Source organism: Cervus canadensis, chromosome 6 (genome assembly GCF_019320065.1).
Source record: "Cervus canadensis isolate Bull #8, Minnesota chromosome 6, ASM1932006v1, whole genome shotgun sequence".
NCBI lineage: Eukaryota > Metazoa > Chordata > Mammalia > Artiodactyla > Cervidae > Cervus > Cervus canadensis.
The window spans coordinates 44,587,635-44,615,559 of NC_057391.1; the positions used below are offsets into that span (position 1 = coordinate 44,587,635).

At 35.0% G+C, this 27,925-nt stretch overlaps 1 protein-coding gene across 2 annotated transcripts in view; it reads left to right on the forward strand.

The window, feature by feature from the left end:
- The window catches only part of VPS13C (vacuolar protein sorting 13 homolog C), a 182,138-nt gene that overhangs the window by 71,629 nt on the left and 82,584 nt on the right, over positions 1-27,925 (forward strand). For both annotated transcript variants that reach the window (XM_043471782.1, XM_043471783.1), the window contains exons 26-43: positions 1,391-1,544; positions 2,447-2,526; positions 4,063-4,122; positions 5,413-5,575; positions 6,306-6,422; positions 7,425-7,528; positions 7,716-7,883; positions 8,377-8,681; positions 10,952-11,099; positions 11,864-11,972; positions 15,905-16,038; positions 18,283-18,439; positions 19,818-19,897; positions 20,383-20,442; positions 21,121-21,277; positions 22,925-23,041; positions 26,128-26,231; positions 26,696-26,863. In XM_043471782.1, coding sequence (XP_043327717.1) covers positions 1,391-1,544; positions 2,447-2,526; positions 4,063-4,122; positions 5,413-5,575; positions 6,306-6,422; positions 7,425-7,528; positions 7,716-7,883; positions 8,377-8,681; positions 10,952-11,099; positions 11,864-11,972; positions 15,905-16,038; positions 18,283-18,439; positions 19,818-19,897; positions 20,383-20,442; positions 21,121-21,277; positions 22,925-23,041; positions 26,128-26,231; positions 26,696-26,863 — 2,385 coding nt within the window. The remainder of the gene's footprint in view (positions 1-1,390; positions 1,545-2,446; positions 2,527-4,062; positions 4,123-5,412; positions 5,576-6,305; positions 6,423-7,424; positions 7,529-7,715; positions 7,884-8,376; positions 8,682-10,951; positions 11,100-11,863; positions 11,973-15,904; positions 16,039-18,282; positions 18,440-19,817; positions 19,898-20,382; positions 20,443-21,120; positions 21,278-22,924; positions 23,042-26,127; positions 26,232-26,695; positions 26,864-27,925) is intronic.

The following is a 27,925-nucleotide window of genomic DNA, read 5'->3' on the forward strand; positions in this document are numbered from 1 at the left end:
AACCCTTCAATCTTCAAAGAAATATTCATTTCCTGAATATTCATTGGAATATTCATTTGAAGGACTGATGCTGAAACTGGAGCTCCAGTACTTTGGCCACTTGATGTAAAGAGCTGACTCATTGGAAAAGATCCTGATGCTGTAAAGATTTAGTGTAGGAGGAGAAGGGGGAGACAGAGGATGAGATGGTTGGATGGCATCATTGCCTCAATAGACATGAGTTTGAGCAGACTCTGGGAGATGGTGTAGGAAGGGGAAGCCTGGTGTGTTGCAGTCCATGGGGTCACACAGAATTGGACACGACTGAGCAGCTGAACAATAACAAAAGTATTTACCCATGACTTTATTTATTGTTCTATGATTTGAATGCTCTCATTTAAATTGCTGATTTATTTGAAATTTATTTTTGTATCTCAATTGTGTATTGAATTATCTTACAGGACTGTTTTACTGTTTCTGTTTTTCAGTTGACACTCTTGATTTTTCTTAGATATATGTTTATATTTTATCTTGCTAACAATTTTGTGGGTTGGGAATTCTGGAAGAGCCCATTTGGTAATTTTTGCATGTGGTCTTTTGTGTGCTTTAGTCAGATTTGACTGGAGTAGCAGTGACCTGAATGAACACTGAGAGGGCCTCAGAGAGGGCTCATTCATGAGGCTGGCTGTCGATCCTGGATCTTGACTAGGGGCTCAGCTGGGATTGTTGACCACAGTGCCAACTCTTGGCCTCCTGAGCATGGCAGCTTCAGGGTAGTTGAACTTTTTATCTGGCAACTAGCTTCCCCCAGAATGAGAAAGCCTAGGTTGATGTTTCATGGCCTTTTTGACTTTGGAAATCCTTAGAGTACTCTGTACTCTATTGATTGAAGTGGTTATAACCCTGCCTAAATTCTAAGGGAGGGCACAAAGACCTCCATCTCTTGATGGAGATCAAAGAGCTTGCATGTTTTTGATAACATATATGTTTTATTTTTGTTGGCTAAATATACTGTCATTTCTGCAGTAAATCTGAATAGCAGTGTAATAGTAAACATCCTTTTTACATTAATGGAGATGATTCTTTTATCACCAAATATGACTTAGTTTTGAGGTATAGGTTTTAGAAAATCATATTAAGGAATAATTCATGTAGTTCTATTTTTACTAAATTAAAAGAGTAAATCAATAAGGTTATAAAATTTCATCACAATTTCTAGATAGATGTAGTTATATTCTCAATTATATAGCTTAAGATGATAGCATCCAATTATGGTAAGTAGTTTGATGGTAATAGAAGAGTGTAAGCAAAGTTTCTACTATTGTCTTGATGATATATATAAAGGAAGAATTTGTGTTTTTTTTTTAAGTATGATTCAAAGTACTTTCTTTGGCTGTCCTGATTGTTTTAGGTAATTCTGGAATTTACCAAACAACAGAAGGAAGAAGATACAATTCTAGTGTTTAATGTTACTCAATTAGGAACAGAGGCTACAATGAGAACATTTGATTTAACTGCGGTATCTTATTTAAAGAAAATCAGCTTGGATTACCATGAAATTCAAGGTAATAGCCATAAAAATAGAAATAATAGACAATAACAGCTTTAGTATCACTTTTGAGTATATGAAACACTTATATTTACTTAGTAATAATTATAATAAATAATAGAACTGTTCTAAGCATCTTATAAATATTAACACATTTAACCCTTATAACAATGCTATGAGATAGGCAATGGTATTATCTCTAGCTTACACAAGAGAAAATGAAGTTGTAAATTGCTTACATAATTTACCCAAGATTACACTGACAGTTAGTGGCTGAACCATGATTAAAACCCTAGAAATCTGGTCTGGGGGTCTGGATTCTTAACTCCTATGATCTTCTGTCTCAGAGAGTCCATATAAATTCCCATTATATAGGGCATATTACTCCCATTTTACAAACAAAGGAAGGTTAAATAGAGATTAAGTGGCTTACTCAAGATTATGCATTTTATGAATGGCAAAACTTAGAATTTTTGTCTGGTCTTATAATATTGAAACCCTTGTTCTTTCAATTCAGTAGTGTTTGTATATCAGAAACAGCGTTAGGTTATAAAAATTAAAATGATGGGACATAAAATTAATTCTCTCAGTAGCTTTTATGGTTTATTCGTTCCAGGGTACATCTTGTGTACTCATTGGATGTTTGAGGAATGAAGGAATGAATCCACAGTAATTTCCTAGGCTATTATTTCCCTTAGAGAAGATTATTCCAGTGGAAAATTCTGAGCTATCTCATAAACAGGGGTTATAAGACTGCAAATAATAAAAGATAGATAAAACAGTGGATAAATCACGTCTCCTTCCCTGGCTTCTGGAGGCAGTGACTGGTATATCTCCATGAGGGTATAGAGGACATCTGATAGTACCTGTTACCAGTTTATTTGAAATACTTTTTTTTTTTTTTTTTCTTTAATCCAGGATCTAAAAAGAAGCCACTTCATTTGATTAGCTCTTCTGACAAACCTGGGTTAGATCTTTTAAAAGTGGAGTACATTAAGGTAAGGGTCATACAATGTTTATATATTTATTTTAATATTCTAAACTATCCTCTGGGAGGGAAAAGATGAGAGTAGATTATTAAAGGCTGTTGTTTTGTGTCATAGCTTTGAATCACAGGGATATCCACTGTTTCTCTTCCCTTTTGTACACCTTCTTTCTCTTTCACTGAAGTACAGGACTAGGATTTTACAAAGCCAGACTTCTTGTCTACAAAGATGGAAGCCTGGGATGAAATAAGTTCTGCTATCTTCTGGGGCACAGTCATCTACCTGCATTCATTGCTTGTGTGGTGACATTTGGCTGGGTATCCTATCTCAGAAGGGATGCAGCCAAATTGGATTTGATTGAGTAGAGAACTACCAGGGTTTGGAAGGGACTCAAAAGTATGTTATATGAAGAATGCTACAGGAACTGATGGCATTTAGTTTCATTCAAGATGAGTTGATTTGTTTGATCATTCAATAACTATCTATTGAATGTCTTTTGTATCAGATTTTGTTATGTATTTGGGATACAGGGATGAAAAACATTCTCTATTCTTAAGGAATATGTAGACCAGTAGGGAGATAGGTAAACAACAATTAAAATATAATGTGTTTGATTCTTTAATAAGGAAGAGCACAAAGCGCTGTGGGAGTGGGGAGGCAGAGATACTGATCTAGCCAGAAGGCTTCTCATAGGAGGTAAAACTTTGAATTTATATATTCCCGAGGGACAGAACTTGAACCAGTTGGTAATTATGATGGGAGATGGGTTTTTGATTCGGTGTGAAGACCTCATTAAATCAAAGTTCTTTAAGGTTTCGATTTCTAAGAAAATGAGATTTCTTTTCCTGGAGATATCCTAAAATAGACTTTAGAACTTTAGGACTTTTGTTGAAGACTTTCTAATGGGATTTAAACATTAAGTAATAGATGGGCTGGGCTTCTCTTGTGGCTCAGTTGGTAAAGAATCCTCCTGCAATGCAGAAGACCTGGGTTTAATCCCTGGGTTGGGAAGATCCCCTGGAGAAGGGATAGGCTAGCCACTCCAGTATTCTTGGGCTTCCCTTGTGGCTCAGCTGGTAAAGAATCCACCTGCAATGAGGGAGACCTGGGTTCCATCCCTGGGTTGGGAAGATCCCTTGGAGAAAGGAAAGGCTAAGCACTCCAGTATTCTGGTCTGGAGAATTCCATGGACTATATAGTCCATGGGATTGCAAAGAGTCGGACATGACTGAGTGACTTTCACTTTGTTTCACTTTCTAATAGATTGGCTAGACTACCTTGAAACCTTCTAGCCTTCATAGTTTATCATTCTGATCCTAGCCATTTCCCAAAAGTGAGTGATACCATGCTTTCCTCTGTTTGAAGGAGGAGGACAAATTTGTACTTTTAAAATAAGTAGATTTGGATGTAACTTTAAAATAATGATAATTAAATTATAATGTATTAAAAATACAGTTGCAACTGAATATAAATAAATTGATGATTATAAGTAAGTGATTTGTTTACTTTGGTCTTAAATTCCTTCCTTAGAACTTTTTTTTTTTTTAGGCTGATAAGAATGGACCCAGTTTTCAAACTACCTTTGAAAAAACTGAACAAACATTTAAGGTAAGAAATTCTATTAAAAGAATACATTCTATTTGGAAATAACCTATTCTGGAAGTCTTAAATATCCTTTGAGGAAACATTAAAAGTTATAAATTAACCTCATAAATGTCTTTCATATTCTGTTTATGATTCAGGATAATAATGCTCTTATTTTAACTCACTGTATCACATCCAGATTATTTCTAAAGGAGGGAATGCTGTAGCTGAGGGAACTTTAACTGACAAAGAACCAACAGGATTCTGAACAAACCAGATGCTATCATTTAATGCAGGGCTCAGAAAGAATGTGAAATACAAGGAGAGAGGTTGAGTACTCTGGAGCGACACTAAGGTACTCAAATAGAGGAAGAAGAGGCAAAATGTAGTTTTAGGAAACATTAAAAAGAAAATGAGAGAAATGACTTCAGATTATATCTTGGAGACATGGGAGAATCTATTAAATACTGATTCTTCCTTTTAATAATTGTTATGTCCACTTAGTGTTTTGAAGCAATGAAAACAAATTCTTTTGAGTAAAAAGTGAGTTTTAAAAAAAAAATTTCACTTTGGGGTTTCCCTGATGGTCCAGTTGTTAAGACTCCCTGCTCCCAACGCAGGGTATTGGGTTTGATCCCTGGTCAGGGAGCTAGATAGCCTGCATGCCGCAACTAAGACCTGGTAGAGCCAAATAAATTAAAAAACAATCAATTTGCTTTTAGAAAATCATATATTCTTTGAGGCAGTTTGTGTTCTATTTTAGCTTTCTGGAGTTCTTGTTTTAAAAAATATATTTTTTCCTATGAATTATGTATTTTTTTAATGATAAGATCATAATTGTGGTAGAAGATCAGTGACTGAGTCACTCTTAATTGCATTTTTTATATTTAAATCTCATGCATATCACATTTGAAATAATTTCTTGACATAGGGGTAACACATGGTGATTCTGGAGTTTCATGTGCTAACATATTTTATATAGTAATAATAAACAGTCATTGAAGATTCAAAAAGCCATGTATATATGGAATATTAGAATGACCATTACTGGCAGATTATACGCTCTATGATAATTAGGCTTGGGGAGTGGAGTAATTAGGTTACCTTGATCCCCAGAATGTATTAAGTGTAATTTATTCTGCATATAGTCCCTATTTAAGGACTGTGGGTTGTAAGTCTTCCTTTCTTCTTTCTTCCTTCCAAGCAGTATAAGGCAGTGATGCAAACCTAGTTAGGAGCCTTTTGCATTCATCATATAGAGACTGTTGGTACAGCTGGCCTGGGAAAGTAATTTTCTTTCTAAAATATTTCTAGGTGGCTTTTTCATCTTTAAATCTGTTGCTGCATACACAAGCTCTTCTCTCTTCTATTAACTACCTGACAACCATTATTCCATCAGATGGCCAAAACATGAGTGATACCAAGGACATACAGGTTTCTCCTGAAAAGCAGCAAAAAAATTCAGCTCTGCAGAAGGGTATGAAAAACACGGTTTGTTTCTTGCTAGAAAGGGTTGTAGAATTGTAGAGCCAAATGGGGAATCTTAGAGACCATCTAGTTAGTCATTTATATTTCCCCTCCTTTTGTTCTTTTCTTCAAACTAAGTCATACGTGGGTGCCTGATATGTTAAATAAATGTGATTAATACTGTTTTTTTTTTAAATGTCTGTTTCTGTACTTATTTTGTTGTTGATGGGCGGTGCCTTTATGAAGTTACTAAGGGAAGAAGACCTGTGTTGATTTTGAGCTCTTCCTCCTCTCTTAGTGGCTCTTGAATGGGCTCCATAGAGGATTAATCATATCTAATATTTGCAGATAAGGAAATCAGGACCCAGAGACATGAGGGCCAGGGTACAAGGATATCATTGAATTGGAACAGAGCCCAGCTTTTGAATCAGAAAGAACTCAGTTCAAGTCCTGACCCTGCTACTTAAACTATGGGACCATAGGCACATTATTTAGCTTCCTTGAGTTTCAGAGTCTTTATATTTATTTAAATGTTTTCTTGCTTTTTCATTATAAAAGTAACACCTCACTATTGCAAATGCAAACTACAGAATATATAAAGTGAAAAAGTGTTTGAAATCTTTAAGAACTTGAGAATTCTGTGATTATTTTAAGCAGAACACTTAATATAGGGAAGAGACCTGCACAGAATATGCAATCCTAGATTCCCACTGTGATAGAGTTGCTTTGTCTGTTTGCAGTGATTGTATCCTCTAAAGACAGTGACATTATTCACTTCAGGCTGTTTGCCAAGTTGAATGCTTTCTGTGTTGTTGTTTGTGATGAGAAGAACAATATTGCTGAAATCAAGATTCAAGGTAAAAGTTCTCATGATCTTAAAAATTGTTGAAAAGATAAGCTTTCTTTTGCAGTGCTAAAGCATATACACAAATGGAAGCCTCTGAGCTTTGAAAGCTGGCTTGTTTTATGACATAATTGGACTGCATACTTTCTTTTTAACTCTTAAAGAGCTGAACCACATATACTGGTGATTTGGACCTTTTTGAGAGTTGTCTCTGGAGAAGAAAATGGCAACTTTCTCCAGTATTCTTGCCTGGAGAATCCCATGGACAGAGGAGCCCGGTGCACTGCAGTCCATGGGGTCACAACGAGTCAGACACAACTGAGTCACTGAGCACGCACATACGAGAGTTGTCTCAGAGGTGAAAGGAATACTAATATCAATGTAGGGATGCTCTTGATGAGTTGAGCTAAGTGTCAACCCAGAATTCAGTTTAAGGTCTGTGAATATGCTTTATCTTGGTGCAAATACAAAGCAGCCTTATGAAGAACAAATCCTAAAGGCCCATTATGTTCTTTTAGGCAAAAGCTGCTAAATGAGTCTAGCTTTTTTCTCTGACTCTGTCTTTACAAGCTCTTTGGGATCTGGTAAAGGTAAAAAATATGTGTAATACAATTCTTGAAGATCTTAAAACCCAGAAAACTAGGCTTTTTCTTTGTTCTTTCTGAACTGGCAGTGCATCTACTAATCTGAAGTTGATTCATGAAACTTTTATAGTCTCCATGTAAATGACTGGATATAAGGTATAAAGAATTTACTAAAATCCTAAGATGATCTATTCGCACTAGATGTAGTTTCTTCACAAGGTTGAAAGTTCAAATAATTATTTTTTAATGAATTTATATGCTTCATTGTTTATAAAACCAAAAATATCTAATATTGCCCTTATCAATTGGGAGTTCAGACATTGCTAAATTTATAAAAATAGCACCTATAAAATAAAGGTATGCAATAGAAGAAAAATCTTAAGATCTTATTATGGTGTCTGTAGAAATTAAAATAATACGCTTCTTTTCAGGACTCGATTCTTCCCTTTCTCTTCAGTCAAGAAAGCAGTCACTATTTGCCAGATTGGAAAATATTATTGTCACAGATGTTGATCCTAAGACAGTTCATAAAAAAGTAGGTGACAGTAAATCATTAGTGTTTTTTGGTGAATGAGAGATTTTATTTTAAAATATATATATATTTTTAAAATGCTAATGAAATATATTTTGATAGAAAAATGTTTCTATAATGATTATAAACCCTTTTCAATAGGGATTTTATTTTGTCATTGTCATTATTCATCCACATTTCTGCTTTTCAGGCTGTGTCAATAATGGGAAATGAAGTCTTTCATTTTAACCTGGATTTGTATCCAGATGCTACTGAGGGGGATTCCTATACTGACATGTCCAAGGTGGATGGTGTGGTATCACTGAATGTTGGCTGTATTCAGATTGTCTATCTCCATAAATTCCTCATGTCACTTCTGGTAAAATCACCATTTATGTATAGATTTTTTTACTTAGAAGTACTTAAACAAGTCTGATAATTATGATTGAAATCTTAAAACTTTGAATTTTAGGATGTGCATTGATTTGATTATTGATGTTATTTATGGATTAATGTAGAGGTCAAAACCTCTCTTTAACAGTTGAAATCATTTAATGATTTTTGTCTAGCATTGTCTACAACTGAAATTGTTTTTGCTGGAACATAGTGAATCTAAATTCTCTAGTGTAAAAACTATTCAAATTTTTTTTCTCGGTTTCCCAGCCATATAACTCTATTTATAATTAGCCGTTTTCAGGTAGCTCATGCATATGGATGGGTAGTCAGTAATTCTTTCCTAATGTTAAGAAAATAGAACTCAACTGAAAGTTACTTATTGGGAAAACATTAGCACATAAATAAAAAGAAGATGGTGTTAGAAATGATGTGCTTGTCCTCCTGTTTGAATTTCTCCTTTTACTTTGTGTCTCCAGAACTTCCTGAACAATTTCCAGACAGCGAAAGAGGCTCTGAGCGCAGCTACTGCTCAGGCTGCAGAAAAGGCCGCCACAAGTGTGAAAGATTTTGCCCAGAGGAGCTTTCGTGTTTCCATTAATATTGATTTGAAAGCACCAGTTATAGTCATCCCACAGTCTTCCATTTCCACCAATGCAGTAGTGGTTGATCTTGGGTTAATCAGAGTTCAGAATCAGTTCAGTCTGGTATCTGGTGAAAACTACGCAGACCCTCCAGTGATTGATAGAATGGATGTGCAACTAACAGAACTGAAACTTTCTAGGTAATGCTCTTTCAATAATTATGTATTCAAGTGTTATTTAATATTGTCTGTGAAGTTTTATGACTGTTGAAATTCACACTCAACATACTTGTGTTGCACAGAGCAGTATCTTAAATCAGTTATTTTAAAATATTTATTTATCTTTTGGCTGTGTTGTGTCTTAGTTGTGTCACGCGGGTTCTTTGTTGCGTCACACGGGATTTTCTTTGAAGTGCGTAGGCTCTCTGATTGTGGTGCACAGGCTTAGTTGCTCCAAGGCATGTGGGATCCTCGATCCCTGACCAGGGATTGAACCCATGTCCCATTGCATGGGTTCATGCAGTGAATCTGCATTCTTAACCACTGGACCACAGGGGAAATCTTTTAAATCAGCTTTTTATTTTGAAAAATCTCAAGCCTGCAGACAGATTGCAAAAGTAGTACTGTGAGTTCACATGTAATCCTTTGCCTGGATTCACCAATTGTTTACCTTTGCTTTAATTCTGTGTATATACTTATTATTATTTAAAATATTTTAAAGTTAAAAATTTTATTTTTATTGAGATACAATTGGCAGTAATATTATATTAGTTTCAGATATGCAGCATAGCAATTTGATATTTGTATGTATTGCAAAATGGTCACCACAGTAAGTCTGGTTAACATTTGTCAACACACATATACCAGAAATTTTTTGTTGTTATGAGAACTTTCAAGATCTGCTCTCTTAGCAACTTTCAAATACATAATATAGTAATATTAACTATAGTCACCATCCTATACATTACATCCCCAAGGTTTGTTTCATAACTGGAAGTTAAAACATTTTTTGCTAAACTATTTGAGAATAGATATCTTACCCTTTGCCCCGCTTTAGCATGTGTCTCCTGAGAGCAAGGACTTTAATCTTCTTACGTAATCACACAGTTAGCAAATTCTGGAAGTTTAACATTGGTGTAATATATTATCCAATATGGGTACAATAGGGCTTCCCCACTGTCTCAGCGGTAAGGAATGCACCTGCAGTGCAGGCAGGAGTTGCAGGTTGGGTCAGGAAGATGCCCTGGAGGGAGGGCATGACAGCCCACTCCAGTATTCTTGCCTGGGAAATCCCATGGGCAGAGCACAGAGCACATGCATTCAATATTCAGATTTTACCAGTTGGGCCAAGAATTTGCCCTTCAGTCCCTGGTAACATGTGGCATCAAATTGTATTTTGTACTAGTGAGGGGGATTTCTGTACTGGTAGATATTTATTCTGTAATAGTTCTTTAGCTTTTCTTTGTTTTTCGTGATGATGACAGTTTTGAAGAGTATAGTCTAGTTGTTTCATGGAATGAGTCTCAATTTTGTCTGAGTGATTTCTCATGATTTAATTGAGCTTATACATTTTTGGCAGGAATGCTATGTAAGTTATGATGTATCTCTTGGGCTCACACCAGAGGACATTTGAAAGTGTGTCCATACATTTTTTTTTGTTTGAGTGTGTCCATTCATTTTAAAATCACTTTCTACCCCATCCAAGGATATTTAATTGTCTTGAGTAAAAAAGCAATGATTATAAGGCAAGAAAAGAATCCTGGTGAAGAGCTTTATAAACTTAGAAACAGCTTGCTTTTCATCTTGCCATTTTTTTCTCTAGTCTCTGTACCAGAGTATGTATGAGTCCTTGAACAACTATACTGATAATTCCCCCATATTGTCAGTGATATCAGTTTCTTTTTAAAAATTACTGTCATCTATCTTCTGTTTAAAGAAAATGTTTTCTTAAAGGCTAATTGTATATCATATACAGTTGACCCTTGAACAACATGGGTTTGAACTGCATGATTCTGCTTATAAGCAGATTTTTTTTTCCCAGTGGTAAATAATGGTAAATAACAGTCCATGGTTGTTTGGAGCCACAGTTGTGGAGGAAATGCATATACAGAGGAACCAAAATATGGAGGGCAAAGTATAAGTTACATGATAGCATGGAGGGTTGTCACCACTAGCCCCCCAGCCGCCGCCCTGTGTTGTTCAAAAGTGAAAATGAAAGTGAAGTCGCTCAGTCATGTCCGACTCTTTAGACCCCATGGACCGTGTTGTCCAAAGGTCAGCTGTATTTTAATCTGTTCGTGCTGGTGCATTGTAGATTAAATTAACTATAAATCAAGTTTAGAAAACACTAAAACAGCATTGTGTTTCAAATCTGCATTTAGAGCAACAACTTTGGACTTTATGTTTTTTTAAATGATATGTTGCATTTGCCCCTATGTTTATGCATATATATCAATTATATTTCTCATTAGGACAGTGATCCAGCCAGGAATCTCCCATCCTGATATTCAGCTGTTGCACCCAATTAACTTGGAGTTTTTTGTAAATCGGAATCTAGCTGCATCTTGGTACCACAAGGTGCCTGTTGTGGAAATTAAAGGACATCTTGAGTCAATGAATGTGAGTATATGAGTGGAAAAAACCTTGTTATTGAAAGTTGAGACTCTGAAGATTTTCTCATTATAAATCCAAATGAAATATGAACTTTTTTTTTTTTTACTGATTATTGTAAGAATAATTTCAGTGTGATATTGTCCAACAGTATCTTCATTGTTTTTAGTAGAATTTAATCTTTAGTTAAGTGTTCTTTAGCTTTTAAATTTGTTATATATACACATTAGCAGAGATCTACTTGTAAATTATTAGTATCAGTATATTATAATTCTATTTCTTCTATATATTATATACACAACTTTTTATTTTAGGGATATCTAAGTACCCATAAGATAATTATAGCATTGAATGAACCATATTTTTATATTGAAGATGGCCTTTCTATTACATTGAAATTGTTATTGTTTAAAAAATAGCACTTATGTGTGCATAGTAGCACTTATGTTCCAAAATTAACTTCTTAAAAAAAGGTGATCTGATTTCTTTAATCATTATTAACTTTCACTGAGAATCATATTGATTAAGTAGATGAAACTAATACTGACTCATAAATCATACTGTTTTTCTCAGACACTGTCTTATCTTTGAAAATGAGATTTTTAACATGAAATAAGTAGTGAAATACTTGAGTGTATAGTGAGTATATAATTTTTTAGTCAGCATTAAGATTATTTGGTTCTTAGTGTTTTGTTACTAAGGATTTATTTTCTGTATTAGAATTGTTTCATTAAAAATGAAATTATCTTTTCTTGGAACATTGTATTTCACAGGTTAATCTAAATCAAGAAGATCTTAATCTTTTATTTGGAATACTAGCAGAAAATCTTGGTGAGGCTCCTGAAGATTTGAATAAAGTAAAACCAAGAATACAGGAGACAGGTAAGAGGCTGACGATAGGTGGCATAATATATGTTATTTACAATTTAGTAGGGGAGATGGACAATAAAAATGAAGTAAATGAATACATATTTACAACTGTGATTTGTATTACCAAGAAAATAAATAAGATACTATTGAATAAAACAACAATTTGCTTTTAAGTTAAACAAACTGTCAGTTATTTCTAAGTTGCATGAGTTAGGAGGAGGCCAGAAAGAAGGGTTTCAGATCAGTGGTGAATTGCTGGAATAAGTTTTGAATTTGCACATATAGGAAAGAAAAAAATTTAAGTTGACAGTATGCTGTGTAGCATACTCGATCTGACTTTTAAATAAGATTTAGTAGTAATATACCTGGGGCTTCCCTGGAGGCTCAGTGGTAAAGAATCCACGTGACAATGCAGGAGATGTAGGTTCGATCCCTGGATTGGGGAGATTCCCTGGAGAAGGAAATAGCATCCCAATCCAGTATTCTTGCTTGGAAAATCCCATGGACAGAGGAACCTTGTAGGCTGTACTCCATGGGGTCTCAAAGAGTTGGACATAACTGAGCATGCACACACTAGTAATATAGGTGTAAAAACTGAGGTGGTTGATAAATTACCACTAGACAAAGATACTGAAAATATTGTACTGCAATATAAATGCAAGAGAATTTAAATGATTAGATATAGTGGTCCTTTCACTTGAGGCAAAGTAATGACCAGACTTATTTTCTAAGCTGTTTTATATGTATGTGTATACACATAGCCTAAAAGAGGGCATGGTAACCCACTCCAGTATTCATGCCTGGAGAATCCCATGATGGAGGAGCCTGGCAGGCAGTTCATGGGGGTGCAAAGAGTAGGACACAGCTGACATGACTTAGCAGCATAAACACATACATAGTGTATCTTGGTGTTCATATCTGTATATATTCTATGTATAGACCTAACTCATTCTTTTTAATGGAGGCTTGGTATTAAATTCTGTTGAAGTATCATAATTTATGAAGTCCCTATTAATGGACATGTCAGATTTATTTCAGTCTTTCACATTTATTATGTTGCATTATTCTAGTGCATACACTTTTACACGTACATGTTTATCTGTTGGTAAAATACCAGGACTACTGGATAAGAGAGTGTTTAGTTTTGTTAAAATAATAATTTAATTAGTACATGTAATAACATTTAATTTCACTTATTGTTTTGACGGTTGAACCTCGTAGAGCTTATATGCAAAATGAGTGTGAGTGTTTTGTACTCCCGTCAGGTTGTTTTTCTGTGCCTTTTCTAACACAGCATATTATTAGATTTTAAAATTTTTGCCAATTCGCTGAGTGAAAAATGGTATATCACTGTATTTTTTTTTCGATTTTAAAGTTTTTGGTTTTTTTTTTTTTTTACCTAAAACTAATACAGTATTTTAAAATTTTAATTGGAGGATAGTTACTTTACAATATTGTGATGCTTATTGCCATACATCAACATGAATTGGCCGTAGGCATACATGTGTCCCCTCCCTCCTGCACCCCCTCCCACCGTGTCCCTCCAGGTTGTCACAGGGCACCAGCTTTGGGTTTGGGTTCAATAATTTAAGTCAGTTGTATCTCAAAAACAGCAGTAATGATAACAACAAACACAGACACACAACGAAAAAACTAGGGGGGCGTCTTTTTTTTTAACAAGTGTGTTAATACATACAGTAAAGTGTACAATTCAGTGAACTTATTTATATATGGCTACACCGGTGTAATCACCATGATTAAGATATAAAACATTTCCAGTACTGCACCCTAGAGCCCTCCACTCTTTTCTGGTCAGTACCAAACTCCCACCCTGCCCTAAGATCTACCCAGAATTTACTGCCATTCTAGTTTGTAATACCATAGATAGAGCAGTTTTCTCTCTTTTTGAATTTCATATAAATGGAATCATACAAACATTACTTATTCTTTTTTGGCTTCTTTCGTTCAACATTTTGTTTGTGGGATTCATCTGTTGGAATATCTAGTACTAGTTTGTTCCTTTTATTCCTGTTTCCAGTTTTTGACTATCATGAGTAAAGCTGCTATGAAAGTTATTGCTCAATCTTTTGGTACAGTTACATTACTTTTTTTGTTTTGAATATACAACTAAGAGTAGAATTACCGGGTTACATGTTAGCTTATATTTAGCTTCAGTAACTTATGCCAGGTTATACTGACCAGTTTTCCAAGTGGTTGAATCAATTTACTTTGCTACCAGCTATGTATGAGAGTTCCAGTTTTTTCACATTCTCACCAGGAAGGCCATTGTCAGTCTTGTAAATTTTAGCTGTTCTGTTGGTTATATAGTGGTATCTCTGTGGTTTTTATTTATTCCTTGGTAACTAATGAAGTTGAGGATCTTTTCATATGCTTATTGGTTATTTGGATATTCTCTTTTTCGACATGATCATTCAAGTCTTCTCAGCCTTTTGACTAAGATCAAGTGTAGTATGGGGGCTTCCTAGGTGGCTCAGTGGTAAAGAATCCACCTGCTAATGCAGGAGACGAAAGAGATGCAGGTTGAATCCCTGGGTCGGGAAGATCCCCTGGAGAAGGAAATGGCAAACCCACTCCAGAATTGTTGCCTGGAAAATTCTATGGACAGGCGAGCCTGGCAGGCTACAGTCCATAGGGTTGCAAAGAGTCAAATACGACTGAGCGACTAAGCACACATTCAAGTCTGTTGACCGTTTTTATTAAGGTGTGGTCTTTTTTTCTAATTGGTGTATGGGAATTATTTATTCATTCTGGATAGCAGCCCTTTGCTGGTTACGTTTGCTATATGTATACATGTTAGTATATGTGTAGAAATTTCTCTCTATCTGTGGTTTACCTTTTCACTCTTAATGGGCCTTCTGTTTAATAGAATGAACTTTAATACATATTTTTTAAATGATCAGGGCTTTTGTTTTCTATTTAAGAAATCTTTGCCTATTCTAGGAATTGTTTTCTAAAAGCAAAATATTTGCTAGAATTATTTCCCCTGGATCTCATTATGCCTGAAACAGTGCTAAAATAAGGTGATAGTTAAGAAACCTTGGCCTGTGTATTGCTTTCTCAAAGGTAATAATTAACAGCAGTGGCTTTCCACATGGAAAACACTAAGCAAGGTACTGAGTCTGTTGGGACCTCAGTTTGCTCATCTGGGAAGTGAGAACAATAAAGTTTTTACTTCAAAGTATTGTTACGAGAGTTAACTGCGCTAGTCCATGTACATCTGTTAGCACAGCATCCTACACAGAGGTGAGTACTTAGCAAGTGATAGCTGTTATTAGTGTTGTGTGTTATAATTTGGAAAGCAAATTTTGTTGTGTTTCAGGGTATGAATTTCAGGACAACAAGCCCATAGTCATTTGGTTTTACTTTTGGTTCTTGGTATGGCACAAGAAGCTTCAACTTTCCCCTTCTTTTTTTCTTATCAAAGCTGCATTCTTGTTATTCACCTCATGATTTAACCATATCAAACTCCATTCTGTTTGCAAAACCTGTCCCGATGTGTTCTTTCTCTGTGATTTTCTGCTACCTCTTATTTTATTCTTAGAATGTTTCCTCTGTTTGAGGAGATCCTCCAGTTCCGCTTGAATGATAACTCTCCAGTTAAGACTTTCTTGACCTCCTCATGGCAGTGTCTTGCCTAGTTATGTGGTTTCTATCCATTTACATAGAGTCTATCAACATTTGTCTGTTTAATGTGTCTATTTAATAAGCAGTTGAAGCCTGCTTATTTTGTTTGTACTATATATGTGTGTGTTTATATGTATCTTCTACTAAACTGAGCTCCCTAAGGGCTGGGGCTGTATAATTCTGATTTGTAGATTTTGAATGCTTGCACCAAGTCTGGAGTACTTGTCTAAGTTCTCACTGAGTATTCATGTAGGAAATGTGTGAATAGAGGTAAATGAATTTCTTTTAAACATCTTTAGGTGAAAGTAAAGAGCCACTTGAAATCTCTACGTTAAAACAAGATGTGCATGTTTCTCAAGATACTTCAACAGCTGGAGTGGAAGAAATAAAATCTGTAGACATTAATATGCTGTTGAATTTTGAAGTTAAAGAGGTATGTAATTTTCATCTGTTTTTATAAAATGAGGTGAATAAATAATGGATATTTGGAATTACTCTACTAAAAAAATGTTACATAGGCTATTTGTAATTTGTATATAGATGTAATGTTTATAAATTTGAGAGTTTGTTAAAGATGAGTTATATTTGGAGGATATAATATTTCATAGAGAACATGGTAGTATGCCCTCTAACACACTTTTCAAGTGATTTTAGGACCGATGGAATGTGGCTTGCTTTGGGTTTTGTATAGGAAAGACAGGAAGAGGACTGAGAAAATTCTTTGCAAATTTTAGAAACCATTAATACATACAATAAAATGTGTATAAATTTAAAATATGTTATCTTATTTTTAATCTGCTGTCCATCTGCAGATTCTTAAGGAAAGAGTAAATGAATTTTCCTCTTCTGTATTCACACATGTAACAAATACTCATTGCATGTGCTAAGTGCTAAGGAAACAAAGGTAAAAGGCATAGACTCAACTCAAACAAGAAAACCGTTAACATTTTTGTAATATCCCCATTAAATTACATTCCCACTAATTACATTTTTTAAATTCCCACTAAAAATGTACCTAGGGAGCTTATGACAATGATGGTAGTGTTACAGGATGGGGGACCCTTTCCAGGGTTCCAGAGTGGGCTCTTGTCTAACAGTAATATATTGTCTGAGGAGATACATATCCTGACAACACAAGAGACTATTGGGAAAGGATGCCTGGACCAAGAGCAGTAGGATAAGGGAACCTAGGAGAACTGTTCGTCACATGGTTCCCAGTCTCGGGTTTATGGTAATGGGGTTAGTTTCCGGGTTATCTCTGGCCAGTCATCTTGCTCACCAAAGATGTTTGGTGACTCAGGGTCCTTCCTGATGGTGCACACGTGACTCGGCCGATGTCGATAGCAATGTGAGGGCTTCTGGGAAGTTGGCTGGATGTTTTGTCTCCCCTCTCTGCCTTTTGGCCCTGCCTGAATTCTTGCGGGTTTGTTCACTGGCATCTCCTCCCTCCTTTTATCCCAAATTCTCTCCATTCGTTTCCGGGGGAAGCTCTGTTTTCCTTATTAGACCTTCTGTTGTGAGACAGTCCAGGCACGCGGTTACCGTCATGCCCAGCCAAGGCAGGTGGTTTCCATCCTTGGTGCCCCCATAGTGGGAAGAGGGCATCTAAGCAGTCTGAGAACATCAGGGAAGATATCCTGGAGGAAGTGAGATTTGGGTTGCGTTTTTAAAGAATAATAAAATGGAGTCTGAGAAACAGGATTCAGGAAGGGGACTGGGACAGGGTAGAGAGAGGAACCAGATGTAAACATGTTTATATGTGCGAAAGCGTCACACATAGAGGGACTTGGAAGAAAAACATTTCCTCTGAAAATCCTTTCATCGTTAAAGACTTGTGTAGAGGTTATATTCTGTCTCTGAGTTAAGCATAATAAAATTTTAAACAAATGAATGCTACTTTTAAAATCTGAAATATATGCTTTGAAACAAACTTCCTTAATGTTAAACCTCTGCTGTTTTTCTGGTGATGTTAAGAGTTATTGAAGATTTTTAAGCTTTAATAGTTGAAACATTGATAGATGAATCATTCTGTTTGCAAATGGGCTTCATTAACATATGTACATAGAAAAACCCATAAATCCTTTTTAATATCATTTGTGATACTTGTAATTACAGTTGTCTTTGAGAGGACAGTGATTAGGGTGGGAGGAAGCAGTTTGCCGATAATAGGCATCATCTGGAGAGATTTTGGGTTGTTGCCATCCAGAGAGAGGAGCCTACTGGCAGCCAGTGGGCAGAGGCTGGTGAGGCCACTGAACAGTCTCTAGTGCTTGGGACTGCTCCTCCCTGGAAAGGATGATCAGCCCCACATGTCATTGGTGCCAAGGCTGAGAAACCTTGCCTTAGGAGTAGTTTAGAAATTGACTGTATATCCCAGACTTTGAGATTTAGTCTGACACCATCCATCAGACTAGGACTACTGGGAATTAGGCAGAACCACTTTTTTTTTTTCATAGCTGTCTTGAAATCCACTAGAATATATTGGCTGTGCTTTAAAAGTCTGAACAGGTAAGTGTGCCTTCCAAAGTAAATAATCCTAGGCAATTTCCAGACACAAATAGAAGTGCACATTGTGTGAATTTTTTATTATGTCACTCTGGATGGTTATTAAATTGTTAACTTATCTTCATTGTATATTAGTGAAATAGTTTGTGGTAATACTGATATCTTTTTCTAGGTTGTGATTACTTTGATGGAAAAAGCAGAAAAGAAAGGAAGACCTTTACATGAACTAAATGTCCTGCAGCTTGGACTGGAAGCTAGAATTAAAGCCTATGACCTGACTGCTGAAGCTTATCTAAAAAAGATTAGTATGCGATGCTTTGAGTTCACTGGTAAGTATGAAGTATAGTCTCTGTAAATTGTACATGTAATAGGCAGAGGTCCCTACCTTTTTATAAACTTTAAGCATATCTATTAGTGTCACTGTAATTATTTAATTAGTTTAAATTTATTACATTTAATAGAAAGTAATTTTATATTTAAAAATTAAAAATTCATTATCTGTGTAGTAATTGATTATAAAGTAAATCTATATCTAAATATTTAGCACAAAGTAGAGTATATCTAAAAGAGAATGAGGCCTATGTCTCCAGTGTCTATACAAAACACTTCAGAACTTGTAAAAGGCAACATTATAACTGTTCTCTGTGAACTGACATATTAGGAAATCACAACCCAAGTACAATACTCAGGTATACAGCCCAGGGACCCGTTTTGAAAGGTGAGTTAGTTTACTAGAAAGTAAATTTTTTGTTTGATTTTTAAATGTATTTTTAAATTACAGCAGTATATTTTGTGTTTAATAATATTAATATATACTTGTAAAAAATAACAAGCAATACAGAAATATATAGAGGAAAAAATTTAGCATTCTTCTGTAGTCTCTTCAGCCTTTCAAATTCACTTTCTAAATTGCACCAAAGTAACTTTTAAAGTGAATACGGGTGTTTAAAGTTCATTGGAATTCTATGGGGTCACTTTAAGTAAAGCAGACTTGTATTGAGAATAATCCCTAGTTTAAGTATTTTATAGTTTTGTTCTTTAATGTATTCTTATTTGTTGAAATAAGTAATACCAGTAGTACCAAATATATCATTTGTAATTGGCCAGTGCTGGGTTTTTTGTCTTTGTGGAGTATCTTGGATTTTATTTCAAAGTCAGTTTTACTGAGATATGATTACATATAGTAAAAGTCACCATTTTTAGCATACAACTCTTGAGTTCTTTAAAAATTAATTTTCAGTATTTATTTTTGTCTGTGCTGGGTCTGCATTGCTTTGCATGTGCTTTCTCTGGTTGGGGTGGGCTGGGCCTCCTCTTTCTTCTGGTGCGTGGGACTTCTTGTGGTGGCTTCTCTTGTTGCAGAGCACAGCCTCTAGGTTCAAGGGCTTCAGTAATCGCAGCCCGCAGGCTCAGTAGTTGTGGGGTGCGGGCTCTCGCGCACACAGGCTTCAGTAGTTGCCTCACATAGGCTCAGTAGTTGTAACTCAAGTGCCCTAGGGCACACAGGCTTTAGTTGCTCCGTAGCGTTGTGAAATCTTCCCGGACCAGGGATGGAACCTGTGTCCTCTACACTGGCAGGTGGATTCTTACCCACCACACCACCCAACTCTTGAGGTTTGAGAAATGTGTATGTTGTGTATCTGGCTGATCTGTTTTTAATATATTTGAAACATCCGAAAGACTTAATGATCTCTCTTTCTCTTTTAGACTCTAAAGGAGGACCTCTTCACATTATTAACTCTTCCAATGTAACAGATGAACCCCTTCTGAAAATGTTATTGACAAAGGTACCTCGTTTCATTTCTAAAATTCGTTATTATTTGAATGTATGAAAGTTATGTAGTTCCCCCATATTTAATATCTCAGTTTTTTCCCCTAAAATTTTTTATTCTAAAACTGGTTGATTATAGTGCATTATGCAAGCATCTGATGGTCTTGGGTCATTTCAGTAACCTTCAGAGTTAATTGTATGTTTTTGAATAAGTGGAAGTACACAAACTTCCATTGTAATTTGAAGCAAAATATAATCCAGATGCACTAGCATTTTCCCTACCTTTAGCATTTCCTCCTAGTTTGGGTTTTTGCTTTTACAGAATGTGAGAATTACTTATGTGGTTGTGTTTTTGGCATATTCTTTCTTGCTTTTAAAAATATTTTTATAGTGTTTTCATAGCATGCTTTGAAAAGTAAAGACTATGTGTATATATATATATTGCAATGTGTGAATTTTTATTGTTTCCAACCTGGTGATTTCATCCTCCATTATTTGTAGGCAGACATTGATGGACCAGAATTTAAAACTATTCATGACAATACCAAACAAACACTTGAGGTATGTCTTTTCTAACTCACTGTAAGGTTGGGGTATATGTTAATGATTGAATATAGCTTCAAAGCCATCTTTAGCTATAAGATTGTGAGTTCTAAAATTAGAGTAAGAGTGGTAATAATAATAGATCTAATCTTGTAGATGGGAGAAATGAATATAGAGCTGAGATAAAATTATTACAAAAGTTTATTTGATTTCCTAAAAGACTATTTGTTTCCCAGGTAAAAATTAATGATTCCTTGTTGAGGACAAAATAATACATTTTTAAGGGAATTTTATTCACAACTCTTATTTGACGTCCTATTAATGGAAGCATTAAGCACTTAAATTGTTAACGACTTTAGGATTAGAAAAAAATTAAGGGTCAGGCAGAAAGTATGGCTCAGTACAGACATTGCTCTTGGAACCATCTGTAAGGGGACTGAGCTAAGGCTGATAATACTTCCTAAATCTTTACTTAAAACCTTTTAAGTTCTGTTGAGGTTAGAAGTATGGTCATGTGTGGAAGTTAGCAGTGTTAGTTTATTGTCTGGTAAAGGATTAACAAAGTAATAGTGAATTTTTTCTCAAATAAAAAAGGTCCTTGGTTGAACTATTCTTGGGCTACTTGTATATGTTGAAGTTTGACATAAAAATGTTTCTATATCTGAAATTTGCCTCTCTAATTGTTCATTATCTTAGGTTTCATTTTCATCTTTAGACTTAGTTCTTCATTTGGAAGCTTTACTGTCCTTCATGGATTTTTTGTCCTCTGCCGTTCCATCCTCTGAACCTTCTAAGAAGGACTCGGAGCTGAAACCACTTATGGGGGAGTCCAGAAGTATCATTGCCAAAACTGGTATTAACTTTTGAGTCATGGTCTCATACTTTCTACCTGAACTTTAATAATCATATGTAATAACTGAACTGAACTGAATAACTTGTATTTTTAAGATAAGATGACCATTTAGCACCTTAATGTTTCCAGTGCTTTAACAGATTATGTTGGTTTCAAAAGAAAGCGGATTTTACTCTTATGGTATTGATATAAATTTAGTGAGAGATTTTAAATAAGTGTTTAATATTAATCATGTATTTATATTTGATTTCACTGCCTTGCTTTTTCATAAAATAAAGTCGTATATACTTTGTATTGATGTACCCATAGCCTTCATTCTAGTGAAAGTGAGAAAGGAAGAAATTAAAGTATGATCACTGTCATGCTTAGTAACAAAGGCCCATTTCAGTCAGGTAAAACTACCTGGTACTCAACAGGTTTAGGCTTCGCAAGACACAAAAGGAATAATCTCGTGGAAGAGACATGCTCACTTTGGTTTCTAACCAAAACTGTATTTAAGTCACATAGAGGTATGGGCACATGCCGTGACTTGTGCCCTGAAAATGTTAGATGTAGTGTAGCCTGAGTGAACATGTGCTTATTTTTAAGTCAAATATTATTTTAATTATTTTTCTTTCATATCATATGATGTGAGTATCTAACATCTGGTCATTTAATTTTCAAACCATTATCTGTTTGCATTATATCTATATTACTGGCATCTTTAAAGTATAAAGCTGTTAGTAATATTAGATCTGATACAGGGAATATTTAAGCTCACAATAAACTATAAAAAAAAATCCTAATCCAAAGAAACAATATTCTAGTTATGCTGTGTAGCTGTTTTTTATGCTTTGATTATGCTACTTTAAATTTTAAGGGAAAAAAAAAAAACAAACTCTTTTATCATCTTGGTGATTAAGGATTGATGTCCCCATACTTTTACAGTTTTATAAGAAACGTTGTTTCCTTCAGTCAAGACACATCTCTAGGAAATTATATCTTATATTTATCAATCAGGACTTGAACTAAAATAGATTAAGGGAATCCATTTGATTGTTATTCTTAGACACATGTACACAGACACCAATACATGTTATAAAGTAACTTTTTGTTCCTTAACTTTAGCTCTTTATGTTCATTTCTTAACACATTTTATCTTAGGATTCTTCATGGAGAAACAGAATGCAATCTAGAGAAATTGGCTGTATAGTTAATAACATGTATGTGTCACAGTTAATAATACATATTTTTACTAATTTACCATTTCAGTTTTTCATGAAATATTTTTCTTTGATCTAATATATGATGTGAAAAGAAGTTCCAAATCAAAATTTATTTCTAATGGGATCCTAGATTCTATTATAGGGATTTTTCTTTTTTTCCTAGAAGAAAAGTTATAGTAAAGTTTTCCATCTAACAAAATTGAACTTACCAGGTGCTAATAAAGGTTGCCTTTATTTTTAATTTGGATGGAAAAATGCCAGTTTTTGTCTGATTGGCATTTGAAAATTGATTTAAAAATAATATTAATTATGTATAGTCTTAATGGACACCTTTTTGGTTCTTCACAGTTCATATTGTACTTCTAGTGAATTTGAGATTAGTTTATGTGCTATATCATCTTTACATTTTGATCCTGATCACAAGGATTTTGTTACTTTTCAGTATCCAGCACCTCTTCTCAAGACGATGTGTTTGATTTAAAGGTCACCGCTAAATTAAATGCATTTAATGTTTTTGTCTGTGATCAGAAGTGTAACATTGCTGATATTAGAATACATGGTAAGTAGTTCTTCCTTGGTGTAGGTATTTTTGTTTCTTTATGTAGACCTTCAGGAAGAATGAGCTTGTTGCATGGTAGATTTCTCATGGCTTGTCTTTTTTTTTTTTCCCCTAAGATTTCAGTAACAGTAAAATTATATTTTTCCTCTCATCTGATTGGCTATTCCACATTCTTTGTATTTCCATGTAAATTTTACCATTAGCTTTCCAACTTCACAGTTGTGAGAGTTGGACCGTGAAGAAAGCTGAGTGCTGAAGAATTGATGCTTTTGAACTGTGATGTTGAAGAAGACTCTTGAGAGTTCCTTGGATTGCAAGGAGATCAAACCAGTTCATTCTAAAGGAAATCAACTCTGAATATTCATTGGAAGGACTGATGCTGAAGCTGAAGCTCCAATATTTTGACCACCTGATGTGAAGAGCTGACTCATGGAAAAGACCCTGATGCTGGGAAAGATTGAAGGCAAAAAGAATAGGAGACGGCAGAGGATGAGATGGTTAGATAGACTCAATGGACATGAATTTGAGCAAATTCCAGGAGATAGTGTAGGACAGAGGAGTCTGGTGTGCAGCAGTTGATGGGGTCACAAAGATTTGAACATGACTTAGCGACTTCAAGGACAGCAGCCAATTTCAACAAAAAGCTTTGTAGTATTTTTTTTTTTCTTCTTAGCCTTGTAGTATTTTACTTGGGATTGCATTGCATCTGTAGACCAATTTAGGGAGAATTGATATCTTAACGATATTGAGTTTTCTCATTCATTAGCATGGTATGACTTTCCATTTATTTATTTTTTAAATGGTAAACTTTATTATGTATTTGTTGTTTAGTTGCTTAGTTGCATCTGACTCTTTTGGGACCTCATGGACTGTAGCCTGCCAGGCTCCTCTGTCCATGGGATTACCCAGGCAAGAATACTAGAGTGGGTTGCCATTTCTTTCTCTAGGGGATCTTCCCGAACCAGGGATCAAACCCGTTTCCCGTGCGCATCTCCTGCATTGCAGGCAGATTCTTTACTGCTGAACCACCAGGGAAGCCCTATTTATTTATTTTTAAAATATTTTATTGGAGTATAGTTGCTTTACAATGTTGTGTTAATTTCTGCTGTACAAAAAAGTGAATCAGTAGGCTTCCCTGGTGACTCAGTGGTAAAGAATTAGCCTGCCAGTGCAAGAGACATGGGTTCTACCCCTGTTCCAGGAAGATAGCACATGCTGTGGAGCAACTAATCATGTACCACAACTGTTGAGCCTGTACTCTGGAGCACGGGAACCACAGCTACTGAGCCCTTGCACCAGAACTACTGAAACCCGTGCACTGTCGAGCCCATGCGTCGCAACAAGAGAAGCCACTACAACGAGAAGCCCTAGCATCACAAAGAAGAGTAGCCCCTAGTCAACGCAACTAGAAAAAAGCCTGCGTGCAGCAGTGAAGACCCAGCACAGTCATTTAAAAAAAAAAAAAGTGAATGAGCTATAAAAAGTGAGTGTGTTAGTTGCTTAGTTACATTGGACTCTTTGTGACCCCCTGGACTGTAGCCTGGCAGTCTCCTGTGTCCATGGGATTTCCCAGGCAACAGTACTGGAGTGGGTTGCCATTTCCTTCTCCAGAGGATCTTCCCAGCTCAGGGATTGAATCTGGGTCTCTTGCATTGGCAGGCAGATTCTTTACCATCTGAGCCATATGTATACATATATCCCCTCCCTCTTGAACCTCCCCCCCACCTTCCCACCCCTCTAGGTCATCATGAGTCATCTTTGGATTTATTTATATTGAAGACGCCTGCAAACTTTTCAGAGATATGCTTTGAAATGTTAGAAGTAAATTTGTTATGATTCATGACTGATACAAGACATTTCTTATATTTAAAAATTTTTTTCAGAATAAGTCTAAGATTTAGTCTCATGTTCTGTTTGCATTTGCAGAATAATATGATTTTAAATTGAGAAATGAATAGCGTAACATCTCACCAAGTAAAGAAAATGTCATTGTCCTGTTGCCCTTGCCTTTTGTGCATATATAACATCATTAAAAGAGGTTTCTAAAAGAGATTTTATAAGCTTTACTCATCATCAGCCTGATAGAAAGAGGAGTTCAGATTTTACCATGGATTCTGGAACAGGCTGTCAGCGTTCAAATTTTGCCCTAAAACTGACTGGTTGACCTTGAGCAAGTTAATTTATGTGTCCATGCCTGAGTTTCCTCTTCTATAAAATGGACACTGTTATAATAATTGCTCGTGGGATTGTTGTGAGGATTAAGTTTGCATATTTGCATATATTAAGAAAAATGCCTGTCATGTACGTAATAAGCAGTTAACAGGGGTTAGAAAATCAGTTCCATTCAGCAAATACTACTAAGGATCTGTTTATGGGTAGCGTGGTAAAGATCTAGGTTCATTATTGGGGCTGAGCTGTAGCCATTCTCGGATTCACTTTGAGAAGTATTTAAAAATCATGCCTTTAGAAATCATGAAAATGACAAACATTTTTGGAGAGAAGTTGTGTTTTGGCTACAGTTTATTGTAGAACGAATAGTATTTATTCATCAAATGATATCTATTCTTAGTTTTCAGATTAATAGTTTTCATTATATAATGTTTATAAAATGTTCAACATATGTTAGCTGTTGTCCTAAATGACCGATTCTGATCATGCCAACGCCCAGGATACTTGTGTTTGAAGACCTGTGATTAATTGTCTTTGAAATTCGATTACTTCTGTTTTAAAATTTTCACAAATTTTATGGGTGAGATGCTTCTAGCACTTAAAGATATTATAATATTTATTAGGTATCTCATACAAAGTAGTTGTCACCTTTGGAACGTCCCTGGTGGTCCAGTGGTTAAGATTCTGTGCTTCCAGCGCAGGGGGAGCTGGTTTGATCCCTGGCTGGAGAACTGAGGTCTGACATGCCACATGGCAGCAGCCAAAAATTTTTTAAAAACTATTAAAAACTAAGTTGTTACTTTACATATGTCTAATGGTAATTTTATCTGTTCTCTATCTTGGTAGTATATTATTGAATTTAAATAACTCTGAATTAGTTCATTTGGCTTAGATTAAAAGTGTTGTGTTTCCCACAGGAATGGATGCCTCTGTCTCTGTGAGGCCAAAGCAGACCGACATGTTTGCCAGACTTAAGGATATCATAGTTATGAATGTTGATTTAACATCCATTCACAAAAAGGTAATTAAAAAAATATGTTTCAATATTGAAATTCATTTTTGTTTTTTTGTGTCTGGAGATGTCTTTAATCATTTGTTCAGTGCATATGTAGTATCTGTCATGTGTCAGGCAGTTTGTTGGGAATTGTCCATGAATATGGTCATTGTCTGCTTTCACATTGTGTATAGACTAGATGATGTGTTAAAGTTATTTTTGACCAATTAAGTGATTGATATCTCCATTGATAAACCTTTTTTTAATAGAAAATGTTATAATTTCTATTAAAATTTCTATTAAATGTTTAATAGAAAATGTTTTTTAATAGGAAAATGTTATTGTCAAGTTAAATGCTTTTAACTAGTATTTTGTTGAAGCTTAGATATAAATGATGCTTCTATATATGTCAAGGACTCTGTAATAAGAAACCTTGTAATACAGTGATACAACTCTTTTGATGTAATAACGAGTTAATTTAATACTTTTAGGCTGTCTCTATTTTGGGAGATGAAGTCTTTAGGTTTGAAATGACTCTTTATCCAGATGCCACAGAAGGAAAGGCCTATGCTGATATGTCTAAAGTAGATGGCAAACTTAGTCTCAAAGTGGGTTGTATTCAGATTGTATATGTTCATAAATTCTTCATGTCTCTTTTGGTAAGTTTATTTTAAAAATATATTTATTTCTTACTGAAGCCTAAATATCTTTGCCTGTGTATCTGAATCTAGATAGTCAAAATCTTTACTAAATAAGGTTGTGTGATAAACTCCCAAATGCTGAACAGATTATTACAGTTAAGGAAATCCTTTACATGATGGATAACTAAATGAGTTTTTGTTATCATTGGTTTGAACCAACTATGAAGGATCATTCTTTAACTTTAACATAGTTACATAGTTCGAAAATACTTTCTGATGTTTCAGTTAAGGCTTTTCAGTGTTAGTTGTTTTGAGAGATACCCTTAAAAGATGTTTAGCTATAAGAATCCTTTAAGGAGATGATCAGGCATTGGAAGGGCTAATACTGGAACTTACAGCTTTGATTATAATTACCATCAACAAGGCCATAAAATTCTTTAAATTATTTATTTCCATGTAAGTTTCATGGAGTGAAGAGTTTAATTTGCCTATGCCTTTCTTTTAGTAGGACTGTTAATCAAAGCTTTCAAATCACACATTTCTATGTTTTATTTTTCAGAAAAGTAATTTATTTGGAGGGGGCTTAGTTAAAATAACAACTAAATAAGCCATCTGTGTTATTAATGGATGTGCATCAAGAATATTGCTTCCAGTTCTTTTCTCTATTGGGAAAAGTCTTTCTGTTTTTAGTTGAAATTGAGATGAATGGTATCTTACTCTAAATAAATAATTTTTGACTATTATTAGTGGTAACAAGATTATAAACACTTAAGCACCTTTGCTCATGTTGAAGTACACTTAAGAAAAAAATCTTCAGAAATAAGCAGGCAAAACCTTAGTTTCTAAAACTAGACTTTATTCATATGACCTAGAGGGTACAGATTCAAAGCTACTTTGGGAGCTGTAAAGCTTTCTCCTCCCATCTTTTTATGTAAATTTAGGTTAAAAAGGCCAACATTCATGAGTAAAAGGGAGGTTTTAAATGAGTGAAAGGGAGGTTTCATGTCAATGTATGGCAAAACCCACCACAATATTGTAAAGTAATTAGCCTCCAATTTAAATAAATAACTTTTAAAAATA